This window comes from Phyllostomus hastatus, unplaced genomic scaffold (assembly GCF_019186645.2).
Source record: "Phyllostomus hastatus isolate PE091 unplaced genomic scaffold, TTU_PhHast_1.1 phas_scaffold_200, whole genome shotgun sequence".
Lineage (NCBI taxonomy): Eukaryota > Metazoa > Chordata > Mammalia > Chiroptera > Phyllostomidae > Phyllostomus > Phyllostomus hastatus.
This window is the reverse complement of record NW_025334016.1, coordinates 6,221,704-6,246,041: the sequence shown is the minus strand read 5'-3', so window position 1 is coordinate 6,246,041 and position 24,338 is coordinate 6,221,704. Positions and strand designations below refer to the sequence as shown.

At 36.9% G+C, this 24,338-nt stretch overlaps 1 protein-coding gene and 1 pseudogene across 11 annotated transcripts in view; both read left to right on the top strand.

Annotated features, from left to right (window-relative positions):
- CASK (calcium/calmodulin dependent serine protein kinase) overlaps positions 1–24,338 on the top strand; it is a 422,712-nt gene that overhangs the window by 84,400 nt on the left and 313,974 nt on the right. For 6 of the 11 annotated variants that reach the window (XM_045860500.1, XM_045860504.1, XM_045860499.1 and 3 more), the window contains exon 2: positions 9,132–9,262. In XM_045860500.1, coding sequence (XP_045716456.1) covers positions 9,132–9,262 — 131 coding nt within the window. The remainder of the gene's footprint in view (positions 1–9,131; positions 9,263–24,338) is intronic. The other 5 variants (XM_045860508.1, XM_045860507.1, XM_045860509.1 and 2 more) reach the window with 1 other exon arrangement.
- Positions 17,779–18,228, top strand: LOC123832656 (annotated as a pseudogene).

Genomic DNA, 24,338 nt, shown 5'->3' with positions numbered 1-24,338 from the left:
AAGGGAAGTTGACTAGAAACTCTTGTTAACAGTCTGGCTTCAGATCTCCTGACAGCATATAGGAGACCTGCTGAGAAGTCAGTTGGCAAGGTCCCAAGTAAATCCCAGAACACTGGGTAAGATCTTCACAGGCAAGGCGTTGGTGCTGTAGTACAGAGCTGGGTACTGAATGTCCAGCAGGAATACAGTCAGGAGATGGGCTGTTCTGCATTTTCTCCTTTTCCACTCACTGAGACTTGACTCCTGCTCTCAGAAATAGGAGAACACTTCTATGGAGTAAAATGAGAGTCTTCTGCTGATCCAGACTGCAGAGAAGAGCAGAATCTGATCAGTCCCTGGTCAGCAAAAGCAAAACAGAAGAACTTGGCCCTGGCTCACCTGGTCCTATTTTTAAGTTAAAAAGGTATCCAGTGGCGATGGGAACCTGTGAACTGTCATGTCAGCTAGAGGTCTCCTTCCCTTGTACTCCTGGAGTTCTCTTTATGCATCTTCTGTGTTGGATCTCCTATTTTACTACACCTTGGCATCCTATTTACTGGTGTACTCTCTTGCCTTGGCAAACACATCCTACAATAATTTCTTCAGAAACTATGTACTGCAAATAATTTGAGCCCTTTAATATCTAAAAATATCTTTATGATTATGGATTTTTCTGCTGGATGTAAAATTAAAGGTTAAAAATAATTTTCCTTCACAATTTTGAAGATACTGCTCTGTTGTCTTCTTACTTCTAGCATTGCCATTGAGAGATCAAATGCCATTGTGGTCCCCGATCTACTGTGTGTGAACTAAATTATCTTCCCCTCCAGAGCACCTTTATCTCTACTTCTGGAAATTTGAAACTCTTCTGGCCCACAGTGTTCTTAAATTTCACAGTGGCATATATGAAGAGGGGTCTGTAACCTATTTGTTGAGTGCTTGGTGGGTCCTTTTAATTCAGGCAACTCATGATTTAAGTCATGGAAAATGTTGTTGCATTATTCCTTTGAGTTTGTTCCCTTCATTTATTTTGTTCTTTTTGCCCTACTTTCTGGGAAATTTCCTCAACTTTATCTGTCAGCCCTTCTATTGAGGTTTTTTAAAATTTTAAATCCTTACCCAGGGACATTTTTCATTGTTTTTAGAGGGAGAAGGGGGGAGAGAGAGAGGAGGAAGAGGAGGAGGGGCGGGGGAGAGAGACACAGAGACAGAGACATCAGTGTGAGAGAGAAACGTCGATTGGTTGCCTCTCATACTTGCCCCAACCGGGGATTGAACCTGCAACCTAGGTATGTGCCCTGACCAGGAATCGAACCTGGAACATTTCAGTCTATGGGACGTCACTCCAACCAACTGAGCCACACTGACCAGGGCTCTATTGAGTTTTAAATTTCTTCATGAGTTTAATTTTCTTTAATTTTTTTGGCATTCGTTTTCTATCTATTTTAAATTTCATTTTTATTTTATGTTTTAAAGATTTTATTTATTTATTTTTAGGGGAAGGGAAGGAGAAGGAGAGGGAGAGGGAGAGAAACATCAATGTGTGGTTGCCTCTCATGTGTCCCATACTAGGGACCAGGCCTGCACCCAGGCGTGTGCCCCGACTGGGAATCGAACCAGCAGCCCTTTGGTTCACAGGCTGGCACTCAATCCACTGAACCACACCAGCCTGGGCCTAATTATATTTTATTGATTATGCTATTACAGTTATCCCAATTTTTCCCTATTTCCCCCTCAACCCAGCAGCCCCCATTCCCTGAGGCAATCCCCACACCACTGTTCATGTTCATAGGTCATGCTTAGGTTCTCTGGCTATAAGGGTGTCCACTCATGTGGCCAAGGATTGTTATGAAGGTGGCCCAACACAAAATTGTAAATTTATTAAAACCTTTTTTTTTTTTTGCTCATCAGTTTTCATTAGTGTTTGTGTATTTAGTATGTGACCCAAGACAACACCTCTTCTTCCAGTGTGGCCCAGAGACACCAAAGGATTGGATACCCCTGGTACTCCATTTCCTATATCGTATTTTACATCTACATGGTTATTCTGTGACTACTTATTTGTACTTCTTAATCCCCTCATTTCTTCACCCATTCCACCATACCTCTCTTCCATCTGGCAACCATCAAAACGTTCTCCATATCCATGATTCTGTCTCTGTTCTTCTTGTTTGTTTAGTTTGTTTTTTTAGATTCAGTTGTTGATAGATATGTATTTATTGCCATTTTTCTTCATAATTTTGATCTTTTTCTTAAACAAGTCCCTCTAACATTTCATATAATAATGGTTTGGTGATGATGAACTTCTTTAGTTTTTTTTCTTGTCTGGGAAGTTCTTTATCAGCCCTTCAATTCTAAAGGATAGCTTTGCTGGGTAGAGAAATCTTGGCTGTAGGTCCTTGCTTTTGATGACTTTGAATATTTCTTGCCACACTCCCTTCTAGCCTGCAAAGTTTCTTTTGAGACGTCAGCTGACAGTCTAACGGGAACTCCCCTGTAGGTAACTAACTCCTTTTCTTTAGCATTTTCGTTATGGTGCATCTTGGTGTGGGCCTCTTTGCATCCATCTTGTTTGGGACTCTCTGTGCTTCCTGGACTGGCATGTCTATTTCCTTCACCAAATTGGGGAAGTTTTCTTTTATTGTTTTTGAAATAGATTTCCAATTTTTTACTCTTTCTCTTCTCCTTCCATCCCCCCTGTGATGTGAATGTTGGAACACTTGTAGTTGAGGCTGCTTACGCTATCCCCATTTTTTTTTGGGATTGTTTTCTTCTTTTTGTTCCGATTGGTTGTTTTTTCCTTCCTTATATTCCAAATCATTGATTTGATTCTTGGTTTCATGTACTCTACTGTTGTTTCCCTGTAAATTGTTCCTTATTTTAATTAGTGTATCCTTTGTTTTTACTTGGATATTTTTTATTCTGTTGAAGTCCTAATTTCCTTGAGCATTTTTATAACCAGTGTTTTGAACTCTGCATCTGATCGATTGCTTATCTACATTTCATTTAGCTCTTTTTCTGCAGTTTTGATTTGTTCTTTCATTTGAGCAATGTTTCTTTGTCTCCTCATTTGGAGTCTCCCCATGTTTGCTTTTATGTATTATATAGAGCTGCTTTGACTCCTTGTCTTGGTAGCATGGCCTAATGCAGTAGGTATCCTATAGGGTCCAGTGGCACAGCCTCCCCTATAACCCATGCTGGATACTCGAGGTGTGCCTTTCATGTGGGCTGAGTATACCCTCCTCTTGTGTTTGAGACTTGATTGCTATTAGCAGGTCAATGGGAAGGATTTACCTGGGCCAAGCAGCTGTGAGAATTAGCTGTGACCGTTTACCACCACCCTCCACCCTGCATGGAGTATCAGCTATGAGATGGCATGGTGGTAGTGCTCCAATGTGGTCTGTAGCTCTCCGCTGGGTGTGGAGGCTCTCCTCTGGGGTTTCCTGGGTGGCGCAGGCCGAGGTCATATCCTACCTGTGTGTTGCCCAGGACCATCCTATCTGAACTATAAAGCAATCTACATATGGCTGCTACTTGTGCTTGGCTTGGAGATTTGCAGACAAAGCTAAGCTGTGAATCTAGGCTGGTTGCTGCTAGTCCTGGACCTGTGGCCACTTAGCAAGAAATATAGGGGTTGAGGGCTCACTGAGGCTGGCTGTTGCTTGTCTGAGAGGATTTGGGAAGTTGTGAAGTATAAGCCAAGACCAGCCATTAATATGGAAAAACAGCTTGGGTGGACCTGTAAGTTGGGTGGGATGGAGTCCCTGGGGATCTCCAGAATGGTCTCAACAGTGTTAGCCAGGTTGATGGAGTCTCCAGGATACCACCAGCCTGCTGGATCTGTGGCTCTTTGGTGAGATGGTTCAGGAAAGGGACAGTGGCCCCTGTCAGACAATGCATTTTCTCTCTGTATGCCACTGGTGCTTTTGAAGTTGTTATCACAGTGCTAGAGGTGAGAGGAAGTGGGTCTGAATAACTCTTGTGTGTTGGTTCTTTAGGAGGAACTGCTTGGGACTCCAGAAGTTTCTTCCACCAACTGAATCCCCACTGGTTTTCGCAGACAGAAGTTATGGGGACTTACCTTCCTGGCACTGGAACCCTGGGCTTGGGGGCCCAGTGTGGGGCTGGGACTCCTCACCCCCAAAATATCCCTCCCAAATTTTTATCCACCACACATGAATGTGGGACCAGACTGTTCCACATCTCCACCCTTCCTACCAGTCTGGAAGGATGTGATTCCTTTAATTCCATAGTTGTTAGACTTCCATTCAGCTCAATTTTTTATGTTTCTGGGTAATAGTTGTTTTATATTTTAGATGTAATTTTTATGTGATTGTGCGAGAAGTCAAACCCTGTTTACCTATGCTGCCATCTTGACTGGAAGTCCATGTGTTAATTTTCAAGAGCTCTTTTTTGTTTTCTGAAAGTTCTGTGGTTTTTTTCATAGTTATCTTTCTGAGGATAGTAATGGTAGTTTGACGTTTTCTTCTTGTTTAGTCTGTTTCCTCTAAGTTGCTCTTTCTGTTTGTTTTGTTCTCGTCTTCCAAATTAGAGACTCCTCTCCAGATGCCTTAGAAGTTTGGTTGTCTGCTTATGATTAGGAATAGATCTGTAGTTATTGATCTGGGGCAGTTCTCCCCCTAACCCTTCCTGGAGACATTTGACAATGTCTGTAGACATTTTTTGGTTTTGAAAACTGGTTGAGAGGATGCTACTGGCATCTAGCAGGTAAAGGCCAGGGATGCTGTTATGCATCCTGCAAGGATTCCTTCCACAAGTATCCAGTCCAAACGTCATTAATGCCAGGGTTGGAAAGTTGCAGTAGAGGGACTGAAAGAAGATTAAGAGCTCTGAACTTACTGGCAGAACTTGTTGACTTTGGGTTTAAAGGAGGATGATCTGGTTGGGTGGTTTGAACAATTTGGTCTCATTGTCTTTAGATCTTTCCTACTGGGCTGGTCAGATATTTAGTAGAAAATCTTTCCTCTTTGGTCTGAAGGGTGAAGATCTAGGCTCTAATTACTCTCCTATTAAGGGGAGAAGAAGTTGGGGTTGTCTGCATTCAGTTTGTATGGGAGCACATAATCCCCTTGCTTTCTATATAGTACCCACTTCCTCAGCTGCCTGTGTCCCCAGTTCTAAGACCTAAAGTTTTACCCTCTCTAGAGAATGGACCTTTGTGAGAATGAGGTTGGGGCATTTACCCAGTAGCATGTGTTAAGGGGGGCTTCTAGGACTCTAACTGGTTCTCTAACAGATTTCATGCAAACCTTGTTATTTCAGCATCACCCTCTCCCTCCAGTCCCAGAGTAATCTGGTGCTACCAGTTTAAATGCTTCTTAGGATTCTGTAGTATAAATGGGTTTGGTTCTCAACTTCCCTTAATTTCTCTTTGCAGTTCAGCTTTCCCAAATATGCTAAGCCTGTTACATTACTGCATCTGCTTTCTTGGTTCCAGGATTTGATTATTACTCTTGTCTTCTCTTGTTCCCTCAGTCCTGCAAAAAAAATGTTAATCCCCTTGGTATCATTTTAGTGGGGTTTGAGAGAAAAATAAATTAGGTGCATTGTGCCAAATCTATCCTGTTATCCTAGAAACCAACATACTATATTTTAGCGTAATTTCATTTAATTCTAGTCACCCTTATTGATACATTTACTTTTGTTATCAGAATGATTCATTTCCTAGACTTAACCTTTGCTCACATACATGAAAACTAGAGATTATTCCGTGTCTGTATAGAGTCACAGCTGCTTTCTTTTCAGAAGGCGTGCAATTTTATAGCAATATTGACTTGTAACGTATCCTGGTTTAATTGCCCTTTTACTTAAAAACATAGAATTCTGCAGTTACCTGCCTCAAGCAGAACCTTGTGCCACAATCCCAATCAATATTCAGTATTCTTAAAGAATTGAATAAAGAATATATATTTCATCAGGTCTGAGAAACCCTAAATTATCTTATTCCATTTTGAATAATATCCTGGCCAGAATTAGTGGAAATATGAGTAACATAGTAGTTTATCATGATAGCTTAAATAAATACTCAAGAATTAACTATACAATAAAATAAAAAATTTAAGCATGAAATTTCAAGCATCAAAAAAGATTTTAGGCCAGAGTGAAACTTAGACCTTCTGAGTTTTTGCCATTTCTTAAACTGTCATTCAAGTATAATTAATAAGTTTAATACAGTAGATGTTTTATATATACTTTATTGCACCCTCACCCCTTTTAACATGGTAAACCAAACCAGATTTTCTCATAGCCAGCCTCTCTTTAACCTATCAAATAAATGTAATGAAATCCTGCTAAAATTATAGGTATTATATACTCATTTAAATGCTTATCAGTTTCTGCTAAGTTTCTGGTTGGTGGATTGAATCACAAAAAAAGCTTAAAGTGTATTTCAGTGTCTTTTAGTGTATTAAATTTGGTGTAATTATGCTACCCCCCCTGGATATCATTGAGGTACAGAATACCCTTGAAAATGCTGTAATTGTGATCTCTCTGTAGGTCATCAGTAATTCATAGGTAAAATCATTTTTTGCCTCACATTATAAAATTAGCCTAAGGAATTAATTTGATTTGATATTTATCCACATATATAAATACATTTCTGTTTCTTTGGGGTTTTGTTTTCTCTCCCTTCTCTAGAACTAGCTTTCTTCATTCTACTGTTGCACAAAGAGTGGGAAGACAAACTATGCTTTCTTCCTCATCTTTGTTCAAATGGGAAAAAGTAAAGAATTGACCCATTGACCATGAATAATCCCACATACAGCTCTCAGAAAATTTCCAAAAAGATGTAGTGAATTGAAGCACACTACACACACATATATAGAGAGTCCCAAGGGTTTATGTGTGGACAGAAACCAATTACATTAAGCTTTTCCTGAAATTGCTTGCTATTGTCAGGATAAGTGATTGTTACAAAATGGGGGGGGGTGCTGAATGACATAAAAGACCCCCCTTTTTCTCCAGGGGTTTCTCCCCACCTACTGGGTTTGTTTTGCCAGCCACCTGAGGGAAGATGTCTCTTAATACTAGAGATCAGTGAAAAGGAAAGGAATTTATTATTTATTTGAAATAACACAAACTAAAGTTTCCCACAAATGTACACAGTCCTCCTGGCACCCTCCATGTGGCCAAAGGGAGCACTTCCAAAGCCTTGTGGTTCTGACTCTCACCCAAGCCGCATGGTCCCAACCAAGATACCAAAGCCACATGGTCCTAAACAGATGCGTGGTCCCAAGAAGAGAGACGCCCAGTGGCTGCTGTGCCTCCGTTTAAATCTCAGTGCCACTCTTCCTCTGCAGCCCCATTTTTGGCTCCTCTCACAACTGGCCACAGCTGCCAGCATTCTGGGCAGGTGTGGCCCTGTGGTGTGGAGCCAGTTATCTCCAAGCTCTTCTGGACCCCATTAAAAATCCCTATTTGGGGCTCCCCTCTTGGCTGCACCCTGTTACATGATCACAAGTAAAACATCCAGATTGAGAATGAAAACATTTGTGGAAGTCCTGTCTCACTTGTTATATTGTCTTCTCACAAAGGAAATCTTTGAATAGTTTTGAGTGATTATCAAAAAGGCTCTGTTTCTATAGAGTTCTGAAAGGTATATTATTACCATTGCTTTTCTTTCCAGTTTAGCTTTGTTAGATTGTTTCAAGAGAGATTTGCTGCTGTAGTGTAATCAATGTCCTGATGATGTCATGGTGAAATCAACTAATTCATATGATCTCAGAAAAGTGCTTAAGTCTGGATTAGACTGTATTCTTTTACTTGTGCTCTAATTGAAAGAAAAAGACAAACTTATACATTAAGGCAAGCAAAATCACAAATATCCTAGATAAATGAAGAACCTTTCTCTATCTCCTGATTGGCCACATGCATCCAGGTATACTGTTTTTGCCTGTAAAGCCAATGAAGATGTTTCGTGTTTTTCTGTTTCTTTTTCCTGAGGAGGGGGAAAATACACACATATATGTATGTGTGTTTAATGACTGAAACCATTCTAGCCTTCGAATAAACTACTATAGCATATTGCTATTGAATTTGGTATTATTCAATAGTAGATTCAAGAATGTAGAAATCTATCTTTTGATTATCTTTAGATCAGTTACTTATTTGATAACTATTAATCACAAGAAACTGTGTGTGTGTATGTATGTGTGTATGCATGTGTATGTTTTAGTGCCTGGGCATTGGTATTTCATCATCCCAGTTTTGAGAGCCACCAATTTAGATTGAGGGGAGTACTAGGTGAGCAAATGATTGGACCAGTGACACTCTGCCAGTAAAAATTATTTTCTTCCCTATGGCAGCTTAGAACAGTTCCAAAATGAAGTTTGAGAAGGATGAAGGTTTTCTCTGTGACCTCAGGTGATGCTGGAGAAGTTGTTGGAGACCAAATCATGTGAGGCTTTCACTTTGTGAAGTGCCTGTTCAAATGTTTTGCCCAGATTTTACTAGAGTGTATTTTCTTATTTTACTTAAGAATTATTTATGTATTTTGGTTCCTAACTAAATATATGTATTGCACATACCTTCTCCCTCTGGGATTTTAAGCAGAAACATAATACCAGATTTTCATTTTTAAAACATCACTGCAAGTATGAATAGAAAATATTTTTAGGTAGTTCTGGTAGAAAATGGTATTAGCTTAGACTAGGGATTGAGATGTGGATAGAAGTGGATAGGATTAAGAGATATTTGGGATAAATTCAATAGGTCTGGTTAATGAAGATTAGAAAGGTTGTAGGTAAGATGAGAGGAAGGGGTCAAGAGTGACTCAAGTTTCTGGTTTAAAATATAAAAGTTATGTATATTGCCAGTGATCAATTTCTTATTTTAAGATGTTGATAATATGTATAGAATATTACAATGATTCTTTTCCTTGAACATAAGAATGCTATTTAGAATTTTAAAAAGTGATTTTGAAATGCAAATTTTTTCTCTTTTTCTGAACTAATAACTTTAAATTATTAGTTACTTACCTTATGAATTATAGAAAAATATGTTCAAAATTATAATACATAAATTTTATTTTGAAAACTGTGGTTACAGTAAACAATGAAATATCAGTGAGATATTGGAGAGAAATAGGAATTTAGTAAAATCAATGAATTAAACTTCGCTTTTTTTTTTTTTAGGGGTCCTTTCAGTGTTGTACGACGATGTATCAACAGAGAAACTGGGCAACAATTTGCTGTAAAAATTGTTGATGTAGCCAAGTTCACATCAAGTCCAGGGTTAAGTACAGAAGGTAAGAGATGGATTTCAAGTAAGTTATTTGATGTCTGGCTTTATTTCATCTCCAAAATCCATTTATCAACCTAACCTTCATCTGGGGGTGGGGAAACGGAGGTTATAATGTAGTGGGAAGTGGGTGGAGGCAGTTTAAACTCTATTCTAGTCTGTTAGAATTCTAGAACATAGTATTTGAAAGACAGCTAGAGTGATTTAAAGAGTTATAAAGTCACCTAAGATTGCTTATAGGCCTATGTGTTTTGATGAGGATGAAAGTGAAATCAGAACATATATTTTTTTAGTGTCTAATTTTGAGTCCTGTGGTATACAACATGGGATAAGAAGGGAGGGAGAGGAAATAATGACAAAGACATGATAATTGCAGGTCAGAAGAAACTCATGAATTTTCTTCAAGTTTGTACCTTACTACCTTTAGAAATATGATTAATAGAATTAAAAGACTCGTATAATGTTGGGCTTAAGTCACATATGGTGTATATGTGAAAATTTAAAAGATCAATACTGTTAAGACTTGCAGGACTTAACATTTTAAGACATTGATATGGGTGATCATATTCATCTATATATATTCATAAATAGTATGTAATCATTTAAAGTTATTTATTTTTACAGTTTTAAGCCATAGTTTTATGTAGCCACAATTCACATATGCTCACACTTCATGTGGCAGAATTATTATATTTTTCTAATTATCCTCTCTTCTAACTTTAGACTTTTTCACAGTCCAGTAGAAGATGTATCCTTCTTTAGTCCTTTCCTTTCTAATCCCAAAAGCAATGCAACTGACAGTTTAAATTGGAAAACCTAAGGCAGGGTGCCTATTTATATTTTCTCCACTTATGCTACTTTGGGGAGTAGAAGTCCACATAATATGAGCTCCAAGATAATATGTTCCTGCAGATATTTTGGGGGATCCTTATTTTGACATATCAGTACTGTTACAAACCTTCGAAATATTATTATCCATATGTTGATTATAAAAGATTCCTGAAGGTTGTTACTCATAAAAAAACTCTAACTGAAATTTTTAGTGCTTTAATCTTTGAAATCTTATGGTAAGATTTACAGGTTTTATATATGATGGTTTCATACTCTAAAATTGGCTGTTAATACTTTCTAATACAAATTGCTTTATAAATTTAGCAGAATTTAAAATTTACTTCTAACCAGGCTTTACAACTAGATTATGTTACCTAAAATTTTTAACTGCATTTAAATTTAATATACTGTGTTTGATTTTAGGTACCTCAGTTTTCAACTAATAAAGAAAACCTGTCTGAGTACTGAGATAATTTTGCATAAACCTAGTTTATTAAACATACAGATAGATGTGTTGAATCTTTATTACTCTTAAATGTTCTGATACTATTGATGAACTGTTAGTAAGATTCCAGTTCAAAATCACAAGTCTAATTTAATTACTCAGTATACTTATGTATTATATATATATTTATATTGAGTAATATATACCTATATATATATTATAAATATACAGGTATATTGATATTATATATAGGCTTACTGATGTAATAAATATAGAGGTATATATAAATAAATATAGATATATTTATATATAAATAAAATATATATATATTTTTTTAAATCCTCACCTGAGAATATCCTTATTGATTTGACAGAGAGAGAGAGATACAGAAAGACAGACAGACAGACATAATTGGTTGCCTCTCATACACACCCCAACTGGGGGTTAAACCCACAACCTAGGAATGTGCCCTGACTAGGAATCAAACCTGCAACATTTTAGTGTATGGGATGAAGCTTCAACCAACTGAGCCACCTGGCGAGGGCATTATATCTATATTATATTGATTTAGGTCATCATTAATACCTAATTCTGAATTTCTCCAGTCTAAGGACAGTTTTAGGGAGACAATTCCTTTGTCAATTGGCTGAGAATGTTTATTGATAGATTTCTTCAGTGAGAGATCTTTAGAGATATAGACCAATACTGCCAGGCTGAATGTCATCTATCAGGGAGTCAAATGCCAAACATTTTTTTAAAGAGGGGCTTGGCATGTAGTCTATGCCCCTTAGTTTAAGTTTTGTCTTTAATATAATATATGGGAAATTGTAGCTCACTTCTTTATTGCTTTGGCATGACTTTGGCTACAAAAATGTCTTCAGGTCCTGTTTTGAAGATAAAGCCACGTCATTCCATTGATCCTATGTGGTAGGGCCACAGTCTCCAAGTATTAAAAGATATCCAGTTGAACTTTGCTTATTACATATGACTTTATCTGGTTTTCATCAGGGATCAGTGTTCTTCAATTGAAAATGTACAATTAGTTCTATATTTATGGCAACAAAATGTAGTTTTCCCATTTTCTTTAACACAGTGACCAAGAGACAATCAGAATTTTATCTCCTTCCCCAACCATTTTTTTTGGCAATGGAGTTCCCATACCCTCTATTATTCATTTTCACACTAGTTTATTTAATTCTAATTTGAACACATTTTATTATAAGGTACATTATATATAATAAATAATAAAATATTTATTTTTTATCATTTACTCCTCTTTGAACAGTGTCCCCCACTCCCAACTTCTTTAAACTCTTTTTTACCACGATAGGCAAAAACAGTTTATCTCCTTTGCCTTTGCAGTCAATTTGCAAATTGTTAGGGTCCAAAAATGACCTCATTCATGACTAAAGATAGGAGATGCTATACTAGGAAGAAACATTTTCAAGTGAAATTCAACATAACAAAAAGTTTAAATAAGTTCAAACAAGAATATCTAGAAATGTCTATATTTACCATTGCATTCTCTCCTAATTATCCTGTCTCACAGGCAACAGATAATTTAACATGTCATTCTTTATTCTTTCCCTTCCTATTTTATTTATTCCTTTGTGGTTTATTTGATCTTTGTCATTGCCCCAACATTCTTTTTCCTGTTTTCTTAATGCATTTGTATTCAAATACATGATTGAGAAAAATACATTTTGTAAAGGGTCACCTGGGAACTGCTGTGTGCTGTTTATTTGGATAGGTCTTTATAATCCAAAGACAAATAGAAAGAGCATCTACACTTAAGAGACTTACAGTTTAATAGTCTCCAACCATTGTTTCTAACATTTTTAGGAGAAAACATATTTAATACTACATATAATGTACAAATTAGCTTTTAAAATGAAATGTGTATATTAATTGGCCATTTATTTATGTTTTAATATTTTAAATTCTTATTACTCCATTGAAGATGTGATATTATAATTATTTGAATATCTGTTCTCTATTTCCCCATTAAAATCATATTTTTTTCTCCTTCAGTAGGAGTTTTTAATGCACAGGCTGCAGAATATTTAAGAAACCCTTAAATTGTAAGCAGAATTATGTATATGTTCATTTTCCTAGGAAGAGATTCCACATATTTTATTAGATTCTTGCAAAGGCATATTTTTCCTAAATGGTTCAGAACATCTTCTTTCACATTAAGATACTGCTTCTGATTGGAGGATATTTTTATATTTATATACACAGCCCCCATTAATTAAATTTCTTGATTATTATCTTAAACTTTTAATTAATACACATTTTATCTCTTACTCTTCTGAGCTACTAATGAAATTTTACTCTTTTGTCTTAATAGGTAGCAAAATTAGCTCAGGCAAATTTCTATAAGAAAGATAAGCTCTATAGAATTGGACCCTGAATTGACAGTTTTGAGATCTTGAAGGGACTCAGTTCTTTATGGTTTGGTTTTAAAAGCTAAAAAATGAGGGATTTTATTTTGGAATATAATATTAAGTTGTCTTCTAGAAATAATATAAATGGAGTTCCAGTTTGCTCAGTCTCCAAGAATATTTCATTGTAAAAGTTCCAAATAGCAGGTGATATCAGCAAAATTGGAGGAGCAAGGACCTTCAACAATTCTCATTTCCATAAAAGCAAGGGTAAAACTGGCAAAAACTGTCATAATCAACTTTTTCAGAACTCTGGAAATTCACCAAAAGCTTGCAGCTATCCAGCAATAATTTATTCAAGAAAAACATCTGATTCTTGATTAAAAAAACAAACAGTAAGCTATCTGGCATTTTCACCTTCCCCGTTTCCCATTCAACTCTCTCCAGCTCCACAGTACCCTTGACAACAGTTCACAATCAGAATGAAAAAAACAAAAACAAAAACAAAAACGGGAGACTGACTGCCACCAGAGGAGGCAGAACATAGATGGAACTTCTTCAAAGCCTCCTGCCAAGGAAATTGTCATTATTTGACCTGTCTGGAAGACCCCACTTAGAAGGCTTGAGGCAGAAGATAACAGTTGGGGCAAATAGAAAACTAACCTAAAAGCTTACAAATAAAAGCTGTTTAGTGAGATGTCTATAGGGGCCCAGAGCTACAGCATATTCACGGGAACCAAAAAGGCCATGAACATGTATAGGATTTTTCACAAGCTCAAGAAAGATTTGAAAAGGTCTTGAGCTCTCAACTATAGCTGACTTTCAGACTGTAAAAGCATAAATTGAGTGCTAAGGCAGAGTTGCTACGTCCCTGACTGTTGAAGGCGTGCTCCAGCACATACACAGAGCCTGTGAACAAAGACTAAGCTTACCAAGCTGAGACTTAGTGGCTACATACAACAAAGAATACAGACTTTACAAAATTAGTCCCAAAAACTCACTAAACAAATAAACACCAACAATAAAGATGAACCATGGAGAAGATGAAGCTCTGATTTCCAGAGGTGACATATTATTTAAAATGTCTAATTTTCCACAAAAAGTTATGAAACATGCAAAGAAACAAGAAAGTATGGCTCATTAACAGGGAAAAGCAATCAATAGAAACTGTCCCTGAGCAAACCCAGATGTTATACTTATTGGGCAGAGAGTTTAAATCAGCTATTTCAAATTTGTTCAAAAAGGAATAAAGGAAACCATGCCCTGGTTGGTGTGGCTCAGTGGATTGACCTCCAGCCTATGAACCATAGGGTCACTGGTTTGATTCCTGGTCAGGGCACATGTCTGCATTGTGGACCAGATCCCCAGTATGGGACACATGAGAGGCAACACCACGCATTGATGTTTCTCTCCCTGTCTTTCTCCATCCCTTCCTCTCTGTATAATAAAATAAATAAAATATTTTTTAAAAAGAAAAGAAGGAAACCATGTGTAAAAAACTAAAGGGGAAGTACGAGAATGATATTTCACCAAATAGACACTATCAATAAAGACATAGACTTTATTTTTAAGAAGAGAATAAAATAGAAAATCTAGAGTTAAAAATGATAATACCAAAATTAAAATTCACTGGAGGGGCTCAATAACAAATCTGAGCAGAAAACAAAAAGCATTAGCATTCTTGAAGATAAGTCCATTAAGTTTATTTAGTTTGTCTCTGAAATTTCTCATAGCAATATTTTTTATTACATACTTCCTCAGGCAAGGAAACCAAACAAAAAAAAATAAACATATGGGACTGTATCAAACTAAAAAGTTTTTACACAACAAAGGAAACCATTAACAAAATAAATACATGCTACTGAATGGGAGGAAATATTGGCCAATGGTACTTTCAATGAGGGGTTAATATCCAAAATTTATAAAGAATTTGCATGACTGAACACCAAAAACAATCCAATCCAATTAAAAAATGGGCAGAGGACATAATACTTCTCCAAAAAGGACATGCAGATAGCCAATAGACATATGAAATGATCATTCATCATCAGAGAAATGCACATTAAAACCACAATGAAATACACCTCCCATCTGAAATACACCTCCCATCTGTCAGAGTGGCTGTCATCAATAAATCAACAAACAACAAGTGTTGGCAAGGATGTGGAGAAAAAGGAACCCTCGTGCACTGTTGGTGGGAATGTAGATTGGTGCAGCCACTGTGGAAAGCAGTATGGAGGGTTCTCAAAAAGTTAAAAATGAAACTGCCTTATGACCCAGCAATTCTACTTCTAGGTATATATATTCAAAGAAACCCAAAACACTAATTTGAAAGAACGTATACAGCCATATGTATTTATTGCAGTGTTATTTGCAATAGCCAAGAAATGGAAGCAACCCAAAGTGCTCATCCACAGACTGGTAGATGAAAAAGGTGGGGTACATATATACAATAGAGTATTACTCAGACACAAAAGAGAATGAAACTTTACAATTTGTGACAGTATGGATGGACCTAGAGAACACTATATTAAGTGAAATAAGTCAGACAGAGAAAGACAAATACCATATGATTTCACTTATATGTGCCATCTAAAAGACAACATAAACAAAATAGAAACAGACTCATAGATACAGAGGTTAGACTGATGGTTGCCAGAAAGGTTTGGGGGCTGAGTGAAAAAGGTAAAGGGATTATTAAGCAGTAGAAATTGGTAGTCACAAAAGAGTCACAAAAGTACAGCATAGGAAATATAGTCAATAATATTGTAGTAACTATACAATACCAGGTGGGTACTTGAAATATTGAGGGGAGCACTTTGTAAAGTATATGATTGTCTAACCACTATACTGCACACCTGAAACAAATATAAAATAATATTGAATGTATATTGTAATTTAAGAAAAAAAGATTATTTGAAGAACAGGAGGAAAAGAGATTGAAGAAAATTAACAGGGCCTCACAGACCTCAGGGATACTATCAAGCATGTCAACAATGTATATAACTGGAGTCTCAGAAGGAGAGAGGGATAGAAAGAATATTTGAAGAAGTAATGGCCCAAAATTTCCTGAATCTGATGAAGAACATAAATCTACATGTCCAAGAAGCTCAACAAAGTCCAAGTAAGATAAACCCAAAGATATATCATAATCAACTGTCAAAAGCAACAAACAAGAAGAATTGAAAAGAACAAGAGAAGCAATTCATCATACACAAAGGATCCTCAATAAGATTAACCACAGATTTCTCATCAGAAACCATAGAGGGCAGAAGACAAAATTTGCCTACCAAGAATTCTGTATCCAGCAAAAGCATACTTGAAAATGAAGGATAAATTAAGACATTCTCAGATAAACAAAACAGAACATCTGTCACTAGCAAACCAGCCCTACAAGAAACAGTTAAAGTAGTCCTTTTGGCTCAGAAGAAAACACTAGATATAACTAAAACTATAGGAAAGAATAAAGAGTACTAGTAAAGGTCATTGCATATGTAAATATAAAAGACAGTATAAATGTATTTTTATTGTAATTTTTTTCTCCTGATTTGAGAGACAACTACATAAAGTAATTATAAATGTGTCACTGGGCTTGCAGTTTATAAAGATGTAATTGGAATAAAAATAGCACAAACGAGGGAATGGAGCTATATAGGAACAAAGTATTTGTATACCATTTCAATTAAGTTTATATGTATTAATGTGAGCCAAATTGGTATAAGATGTTAGATGTTATTCCCAAATCAAGCAAGAAGAAACTAACTTACGAAGTATAATTTTAAAAAGACAAGGGGAAAAGATTTACAAATAATAATCATTTTAAAAAGACAAAGGAATTAAAAAGGTACACTAGAAAATGTCTATTTAACACAAAGAAGGCAGTAATGGAGCAATACAGGAACAAAAAAAGACATGGGAAACAAATAGAAAATTGTAGGCATAAATTTTACCTTATTGGTAATTACATTAAATGTAAATGAATTAAACACTCCAGTTAAAATGCAGAGATTGGCAGAATGGATGAAAAATATGACCCAACTAAATGCTTTCTGTTGACACACTTTAGAGTCAGAGACACAAATAGGTTGAGTAAATGTATAGGAAAAAAAAGGTACCATACAAACAATAACCAAAAGAAAGCTGGAGCAGCTATAGTTATATCATAATAGGCTTTAAAACAGAAATCATTACTAGAGGTAAAGGACATTTTATAATGATAAAAGTGTCCATCCATCATGGAGATAGAGCAATTATAAACATATATGCACATTACAACAGAGCCCCAAAATACATGAAGCAAAAACATATAATTGAAGAGAGAAATAGATAATTCTATAATAATTGGAAACTTCAGTGCCCAACTCTCAATTATTAATACAGCCAGCCTTGTGGTCAACAAAGAGAAGACTGGAACAACATTATAAACCAACTAGGCCTCACAGGCACCCGTAGAATGAATGCCCCATTCAGCAACAGAATACACATTTTTTTCAAGAGCACGTAGAACATTATGTACGATAGACTGTATGTTCATCCATCAAATATGTCTCAGGTAATTTAAAACGATTAAAATCTTACAAAGTATCATTTCTTACCACAAAAGAATTAAATTAGAAATCAATGACAGAAGGAAATTTGGGGAAATGACAAATGTGTGGAAACTAAACCACACCCTACTAATAGCTAGTGAATCAAACAAGAAATTGCAAGGGAAATTAGCAAATAATTTGAGGTGAGTGAAAGCAAAAACACAATATACCAAAATTTATGAGATGTAGAAAAAGCAGTGATTGGGGGAAATATATTATTGTAAATGCCTAACAAAAAAAGAAGAAAGATCTCGCTTTCTCATCTACCACCTATGGTGGAATCCCCATCAAGATGTAAATTTTTGTGAAAACCCTTATGGGGAAGATTGACACTCTCAAGGTTGAACCCTCAGCTACAATAAAACATGTAAAGGCCAAGATCCAGGATATAGAAGGAATGCCTCCTGATCCAAAAAGACTGTCATTTGCTGGTAAGCAACTGAAAAATGGATGTACTTTGTTTGACTACAACACTAAAAAGGAGTCCACTCTTTGTCTTGTGTTGAGACTTCATGGTGGTGCTAAGAAGAGGAAGGAGAGGTCTTACACCACTCCCAAGAAAAATAAGCATGGGATAGAAGATTGTGCTGGCTGTCCTGAAATAGTACAAAGTGTATAAAAATGGCAAAATCAGTTGCCTTCTTTAGCAGAGACCTTCAGGTGAATGTGGTACTGGAATCTTTCTGGCCACTTTGACAGATATTATTGTGGCAAATGTTGTCTGACCTATTGCTTCAGATAAGGAAATTGTATATAAGTTAATTAAAGACATGAACTAACAACAAAAAAAAGAGGAGATCTCAAATTAGTAACCTAACCTTTGACTTTAAAAAACTGGAAGAGAACTCTAAACCCAAAGCAGTCAGAAAGAAGGATATAATAAAAATTATAAGAGAAATAAAGAATTTAAAAATAGAGAAAATCAATGAGGCTAAAAGTCATTTCTTTAAAAAGATAAAAAATTTACCCTTTATCTAGACTTATCAGTCTAAAAAGAAATTATTTTTATTAATAAAATTAGGAATAGAAAAGGGACATTACTACTGACATTACAAAAGTAAAAGAATATTACCATCATATGCCAACAAATTAGATAACCTAGATGAAATGGACTAATTCCTAGTAAGAGACAAACTACCAAAACTGACTCAAAAATAAATAGAATGTCTGTATGGACCTTAAACAGGAAAAGAGACTAAACATGTTATCCAAACTTTTCATGAAGAAAAGTTTAGACCAGGGATGTCCAACCTGCTGCATGCATCCAAGGATGGCTATGAATGCAGCCCAACACAAAATCATAAGTTTACTTAAAATATTACGAGATTTTCCTGGCTGATGTAGCTCAGTGGATTGAGTGCAGGCCTGCAAACCAAAGGGTCACCGGTTCAAATCCCAGTGCAATTGAATTGCACATGCGTGGATTGCAGGCCAGGTCCCCAGGCGTGCAAGAGGCAACCACACATCAATGTTTCTCTCCCTCTCTTTTTCCCTCTTTTCCCCTCTCTCTAAAAATGAATAAATATTTCTTGAAAAACATTGAGTTTTTTTGGTGATTGTATGTCACAATGTACTTAATGTGTAGCCCAAGACAACTCTTATTCTTCTGGTGTGGTCCAGAGATGTCAAAAGGTTGGACACTCCTGGTTTACACCCAGGCACTTCATTGGTGACTTATACTACACAGCTAGAAAATTAACATCATTCCTTCACAAATTTTTTGAAAAAATTGGAAGGAACACTTTTCAACTTACTTTATAGGCCCTGCATTATCCTTTTACCAAAACTAGACAAAGACACCACAAGAAAACTACAAAGCAGTATCTGTGAATACAAACACCCCTGTCCTCAAGCGAATGCTAGCACATTGTATCCAGCAACATATAAAATATTTTATAGTTCCTCAATAATGAAAAGACAGTTATCATATGACCCAGCAATTTTACCCTTTGGCCTCTACCCAAGAGAAATAAAACATGTCCACATAAAACCTTATATATGAATATTAATAGCAGCATTATTCATAATAGCTAAAAGGTGGAACCTAAAATGTCTATCAGCTGATGAATGGTTAGACAAAATGTGGTATATCTCTGCAGTGCAATATTCATTTAGCCATTAAACAAAATGGAATACTGATATAAGCTACAACATGGATGAACCTTGAATACATTATGCAAAGTGAAATAAGGTAATCACAAGAGATCACATAATATATATTCTGTTCACCTGAAGTATCTAGAATGGGCAAATCTACAGTAACAGAAGAAAGTAGATTAGTGGCTACCAGGGCCTGGAAAAAGGTGGGATGGAGATTGTCTTCTAATGGATATTGGATTTTTTTTGAGGCAATTAAATGTGGTGATGATTGCATGACTGTGAATATACTAAAATCCATTAAATTATGCGTTTTGTGGCCAAATTGCATGGTATGTTCATTATATCTGTTAAAGGTATTTTAAAGTATTATATAACATGAGTAAGTGGGATTTATCCTAGAAATGTATGCTGGGTTCAACATTTAAAATATTCAAGCAATGTAATATACCCTATTAATAGAATAATGGACAAAAATCACATGATCATCTCAAGAGATAAAGAAAAGCATTTAACAAAATCTAATACCCATTAATGATAAAAAGCACTCACAAACTATGAGTAGAAAGGAACTTCTTCAACCTGATTTTTAAAATATCTAAGAAAAACCAATAGCTAATGTCATATTTAATAGTGTAAGATGAATGCTTTATGGATGTGTGCTCTCGGCACTTTTATTCAACATTGTACTGGAAATTTTAGTCAGGAAAATTATACAAGAAAAATAAAAAGCATTCAGATCGGAAAGGAAGGAATAAAACTTCCTCTGTTTGCAGAGGGCATGATCATGAATATACACCATCCTAAGGAATCAACTGCAACAGATTATTGGTTCTAATAAATGTGTTTAGCAAGATATATGATCATTATACAGAAACCAATTGTATTTCTATACACTGTCAGTGAAAAATCTGAAAATGAAATTAAGAAGAAACAAGTTCATCTAACAGACACCATTGAAAGGAATAAAATACTGAAGATTATACTTACTAAGGAAGTACAATATTTGTAAACTGAAAAGTATAAACTACTGTTGAAACAAATGAAGGACGTAGTAAATAAATGGAAAGACTTCCCATGTTCATCAATCAAAAGACAATACTTCCTAAGTTGATCAAAAGACTGATCATATGTTTCTTCACATAGGAAAGGAGGAAACCCCAAATAGCCATAACAATCTTAGGGGAAAAGAACAAAGTTGGAGGACCCACATTTCCTGATTTCAAAATTTCCTGTAGAGCTGCATTGATACACATAGTGTGGTACTGGCATAAGGATTGACATGTAGATTAAAGGAATTGAATTAAGAATCCAGTAATAAACCATTCATTTATAGTCAAATGGTTTCCAACCAGTGTCAAGATGATTTGAAGGAGAAAGAATAGTACCTTCAGTTTTGTCCAGTTGTCCAGTACTAGGACAACTAGACAGAAGCATGAAGGTGGACCACTACTGTGTATCATGTATAAATTTAACTGAAAATTGATAAAAGATCTAAGTGTAAGACTTAAAACTATAAAACATTTAGAGGAAAACATGGAAATAAACAATGACCTTGGATGAAGCAATGGTTTTATAAATATGAAAACTAAAGCACAAAAGCCAAAAAATAGATAAATTGCGCTTCATCAAAATTTACAACTTTGGTTCCTACTTCTCGTCAGCAAAGTGTAAGTAAACACGGCTCCCCTCCTCATGCTACCATATCAAAATTACACTAAACTGCACAACAACCATCACTCAAAACTCAAAAATCAAGTTGAATGGGAAGGCCAACAACTATGGAACTAAAGAAGCTGCATCCATCCAGACTGGTAGGAGACACGGGAACATGGAATGGGCTGATACCAAACCCAATGTGTGGTGGATAAAAATTAGGGAGGAGAGGTTCCAGCGCCACAGCAAGCCCCTCAGCCCAAGGTTCCAGTGCAAGGAAGATAAGCCTCCATAACTTCTGGTTGCAAAAACCTGTGGAGACTGAGTTGGTGAAAGGAAATACTGAGTCTCAAGCAGTGCCTCTCAAAGTACCTGCACATGGACTTACTCAGATTCACTACCTCTGAGCTCCAGCACCAGGGTAGTAGCTTGGAAGGCACGAGTGGCATACGAGGGGGAACAGAAGTGTCTGGCATCAAAGAGAGAGCTGGGGGACAGCTTTCTCTCAGACGCAAAGGTGAGCAGAGGCCTCCTTTACTGAGCCCTCACCCCACAGACCCAGCAGGCAGGGGACATCTCTGAGATTCTATCAATCTAGCTCCCATGGTTCTCTCTGCCCTAGAGAATACCTGAGTCTGCCAGACCCAACTTAAGAGACAACTCAAGCTGCTTTTCCATATGAATGGCTGGTTCAGCTCAAGCTTCACATCTTCCTAAAACCTCTCAAACAAGCAACAACCAGCCTCAGCAAGCGCTCAATCCCCGACCTCTGGTTAAGTGGCCCAAGCAAGGCTTGGCACTAGCAGCAGCCAGCTTTGGATCACAGATTGGCTTTGCCCAGGAACCTCCAAGATCAGCATAGATAGCAGCCATCTGCTGATTACTTTGTAGCTCATGGTGGGAGTTCCCAGGAGGAACACAAGTGCTGGCTGACCTGGACTGAACCATCTGGGAAACCCCAGAACATGCACAGCTGGTGGACAGCTACAGACCACTTTGGAGCACCACCACTCTGCCCCTGCACAGCTGATCCTCCATGGCGCATGGAGGTTAGTGGTTGGTGGTCACAGCCAGTCTTTGTAGCTCACTGGCCTGGATAAATCCCTCCCATTGACCTGCCAACAACAATCAAGGCTAAACTACCAGAGGAGGGTGTATTCAGCCCACACAAAGGGCATACCTTAAATACCCAGCTTTGGTGGTAAAGGAGGCTATGTCACTGGACCCAACACAACACCTACTACATTAGGCCATGCTACCAAGACAAGGAGTCAAAGCAGCTCTATCTAATACATAAAAACAAACATGGGGAGGCTCCAAATGAGGAGACAAAGAACCATTGCCCAAATGAAAGAATAGATCAAAACTGCAGAAAAAGAGCTAAATGAAATGTAGATAAGCAGTCGATCAGATGCAGCATTCAAAACACTGGTTATAAAGATGCTCAAGGAACTTAGGACCTCAACAGCATAAAAAAAAAGATCCAAGCAGAAACAAAGGATACACTAATTAAAATAAGGAACAGTTTACAGGGAAACAATGGTAGAGTAGATGAAGCCAAGAATCAAATCAATGATTTGGAATATAAGGAAGGGGAAAAAAAAACAATCAGAACAAAAAGAAGAAAGAATAATCCAAAATAAATAACTAAATAATGAGGATAGTGTAAGCAGCCTGTGAGACAAATTTAAACATTCCAATCATGGGGGTACTGGAAGGAGAAGGGGAAGAGCAAGAAATTGGAAATCTATTTGAAAAACGATGAAAGAAAACTTTTTTTTTAAATTTGGTGAAAGAAATAGACATGCAAGTCCAGGAACCACAGAGAGTCCCAAACAAGATGGGTGCAAACAGGCCCACACTAAGATGCATCTTAATTAAAATGCCAAAAGTTAAAGATCAAGAGAGAATCTTAAAAGCGGCAAGAGAAAAGGAGACAGTTACCTACAAGATAGTTCCCATAAGACTGTCAGCTGATTTCTCAAAAGAAACTTTGCAGGCTAGAAGGGATTGGCAAGAAATACTCAAAGACATGAAAAGCAGGGACCTATAGCTAAAATTGCTGTATCCAAGAAAGCTATCATTTAGATTCAAAGAGCCATTAAAGAGCTTCCCAGACAAGAAAAAAAAAAAAAAAACTAAAGGAGTTCATCATCACCAAACCATTATTATATGAAATGTGAAAGGGTTTTATTTAAAAAAAAGAAAGAGATCAAAACTATGAATAATAAAATGGCAATAAACATAAACCTATCAACAACTGAATCTGAAAAACAAACTAAGCAAACAAGAAGAACAGAGACAGAATCATGGATATGGAGAGCATTTTCATGGTTGCCACATGGGAGGGGGCTTGGGGGAATGGCTGAAGAGGTGAGGGGATGAAGAAGTAGAAATGGGTAGTTACAGAATAGCCATGGGGTTGCAAAGTACAGTTTGGGAGACTTCCAGCCAAGATGGAGGTATAGGTAGGCACACATTGCCTTCTCACATAACCATAAGAAAGATCACAACTAACCTCAAAATAAAATAGAACCAGAAGAGCCAGAAAATTGAACTGTATGGAAGTTTGACAACCAAGGATTTAAAGAAGAAATACTCATCCAGATGGGTAGGAGGGGCAAAGACATGGAGCCAGTGCTGAGAGGACGCAATGTGGTCATGGCAGTGAGGCAGTGGCTGTGGTGCCTAGCATTCATGTATGGTGGATAAGAACTAGGAGGGATACCTGGTGAGCAAGCCACCCAAGCCCCAGGCCACACCACACGTCCCAGGGTTCCAGCACCAGGGAAAGAAAGCCTCATAACTTTGGCAGTAAAAACCAGGTCAGGGGCATTGGGGCAGTGGAGGAAACTGCTGATCTCTCAGAAGAGTCCATTAAAAGGATCCGAATAGCCCTAAAACATATGCATACTCACCCACTCTGGGATTCAGCACCAGGGCAGCAGCTAGAAGAGCTCCAGCCACATACAGGAAGTGGAGGGAAGTGGATGGAAACAGGGCAGGGCTGAGCAAGTATAATTGTTCCCTCTCAACCCCTCCACTGCATACTGTACTACAAAGCAGTGAACCCTGGTGAATGCCTAAGGCTCTGCCCCT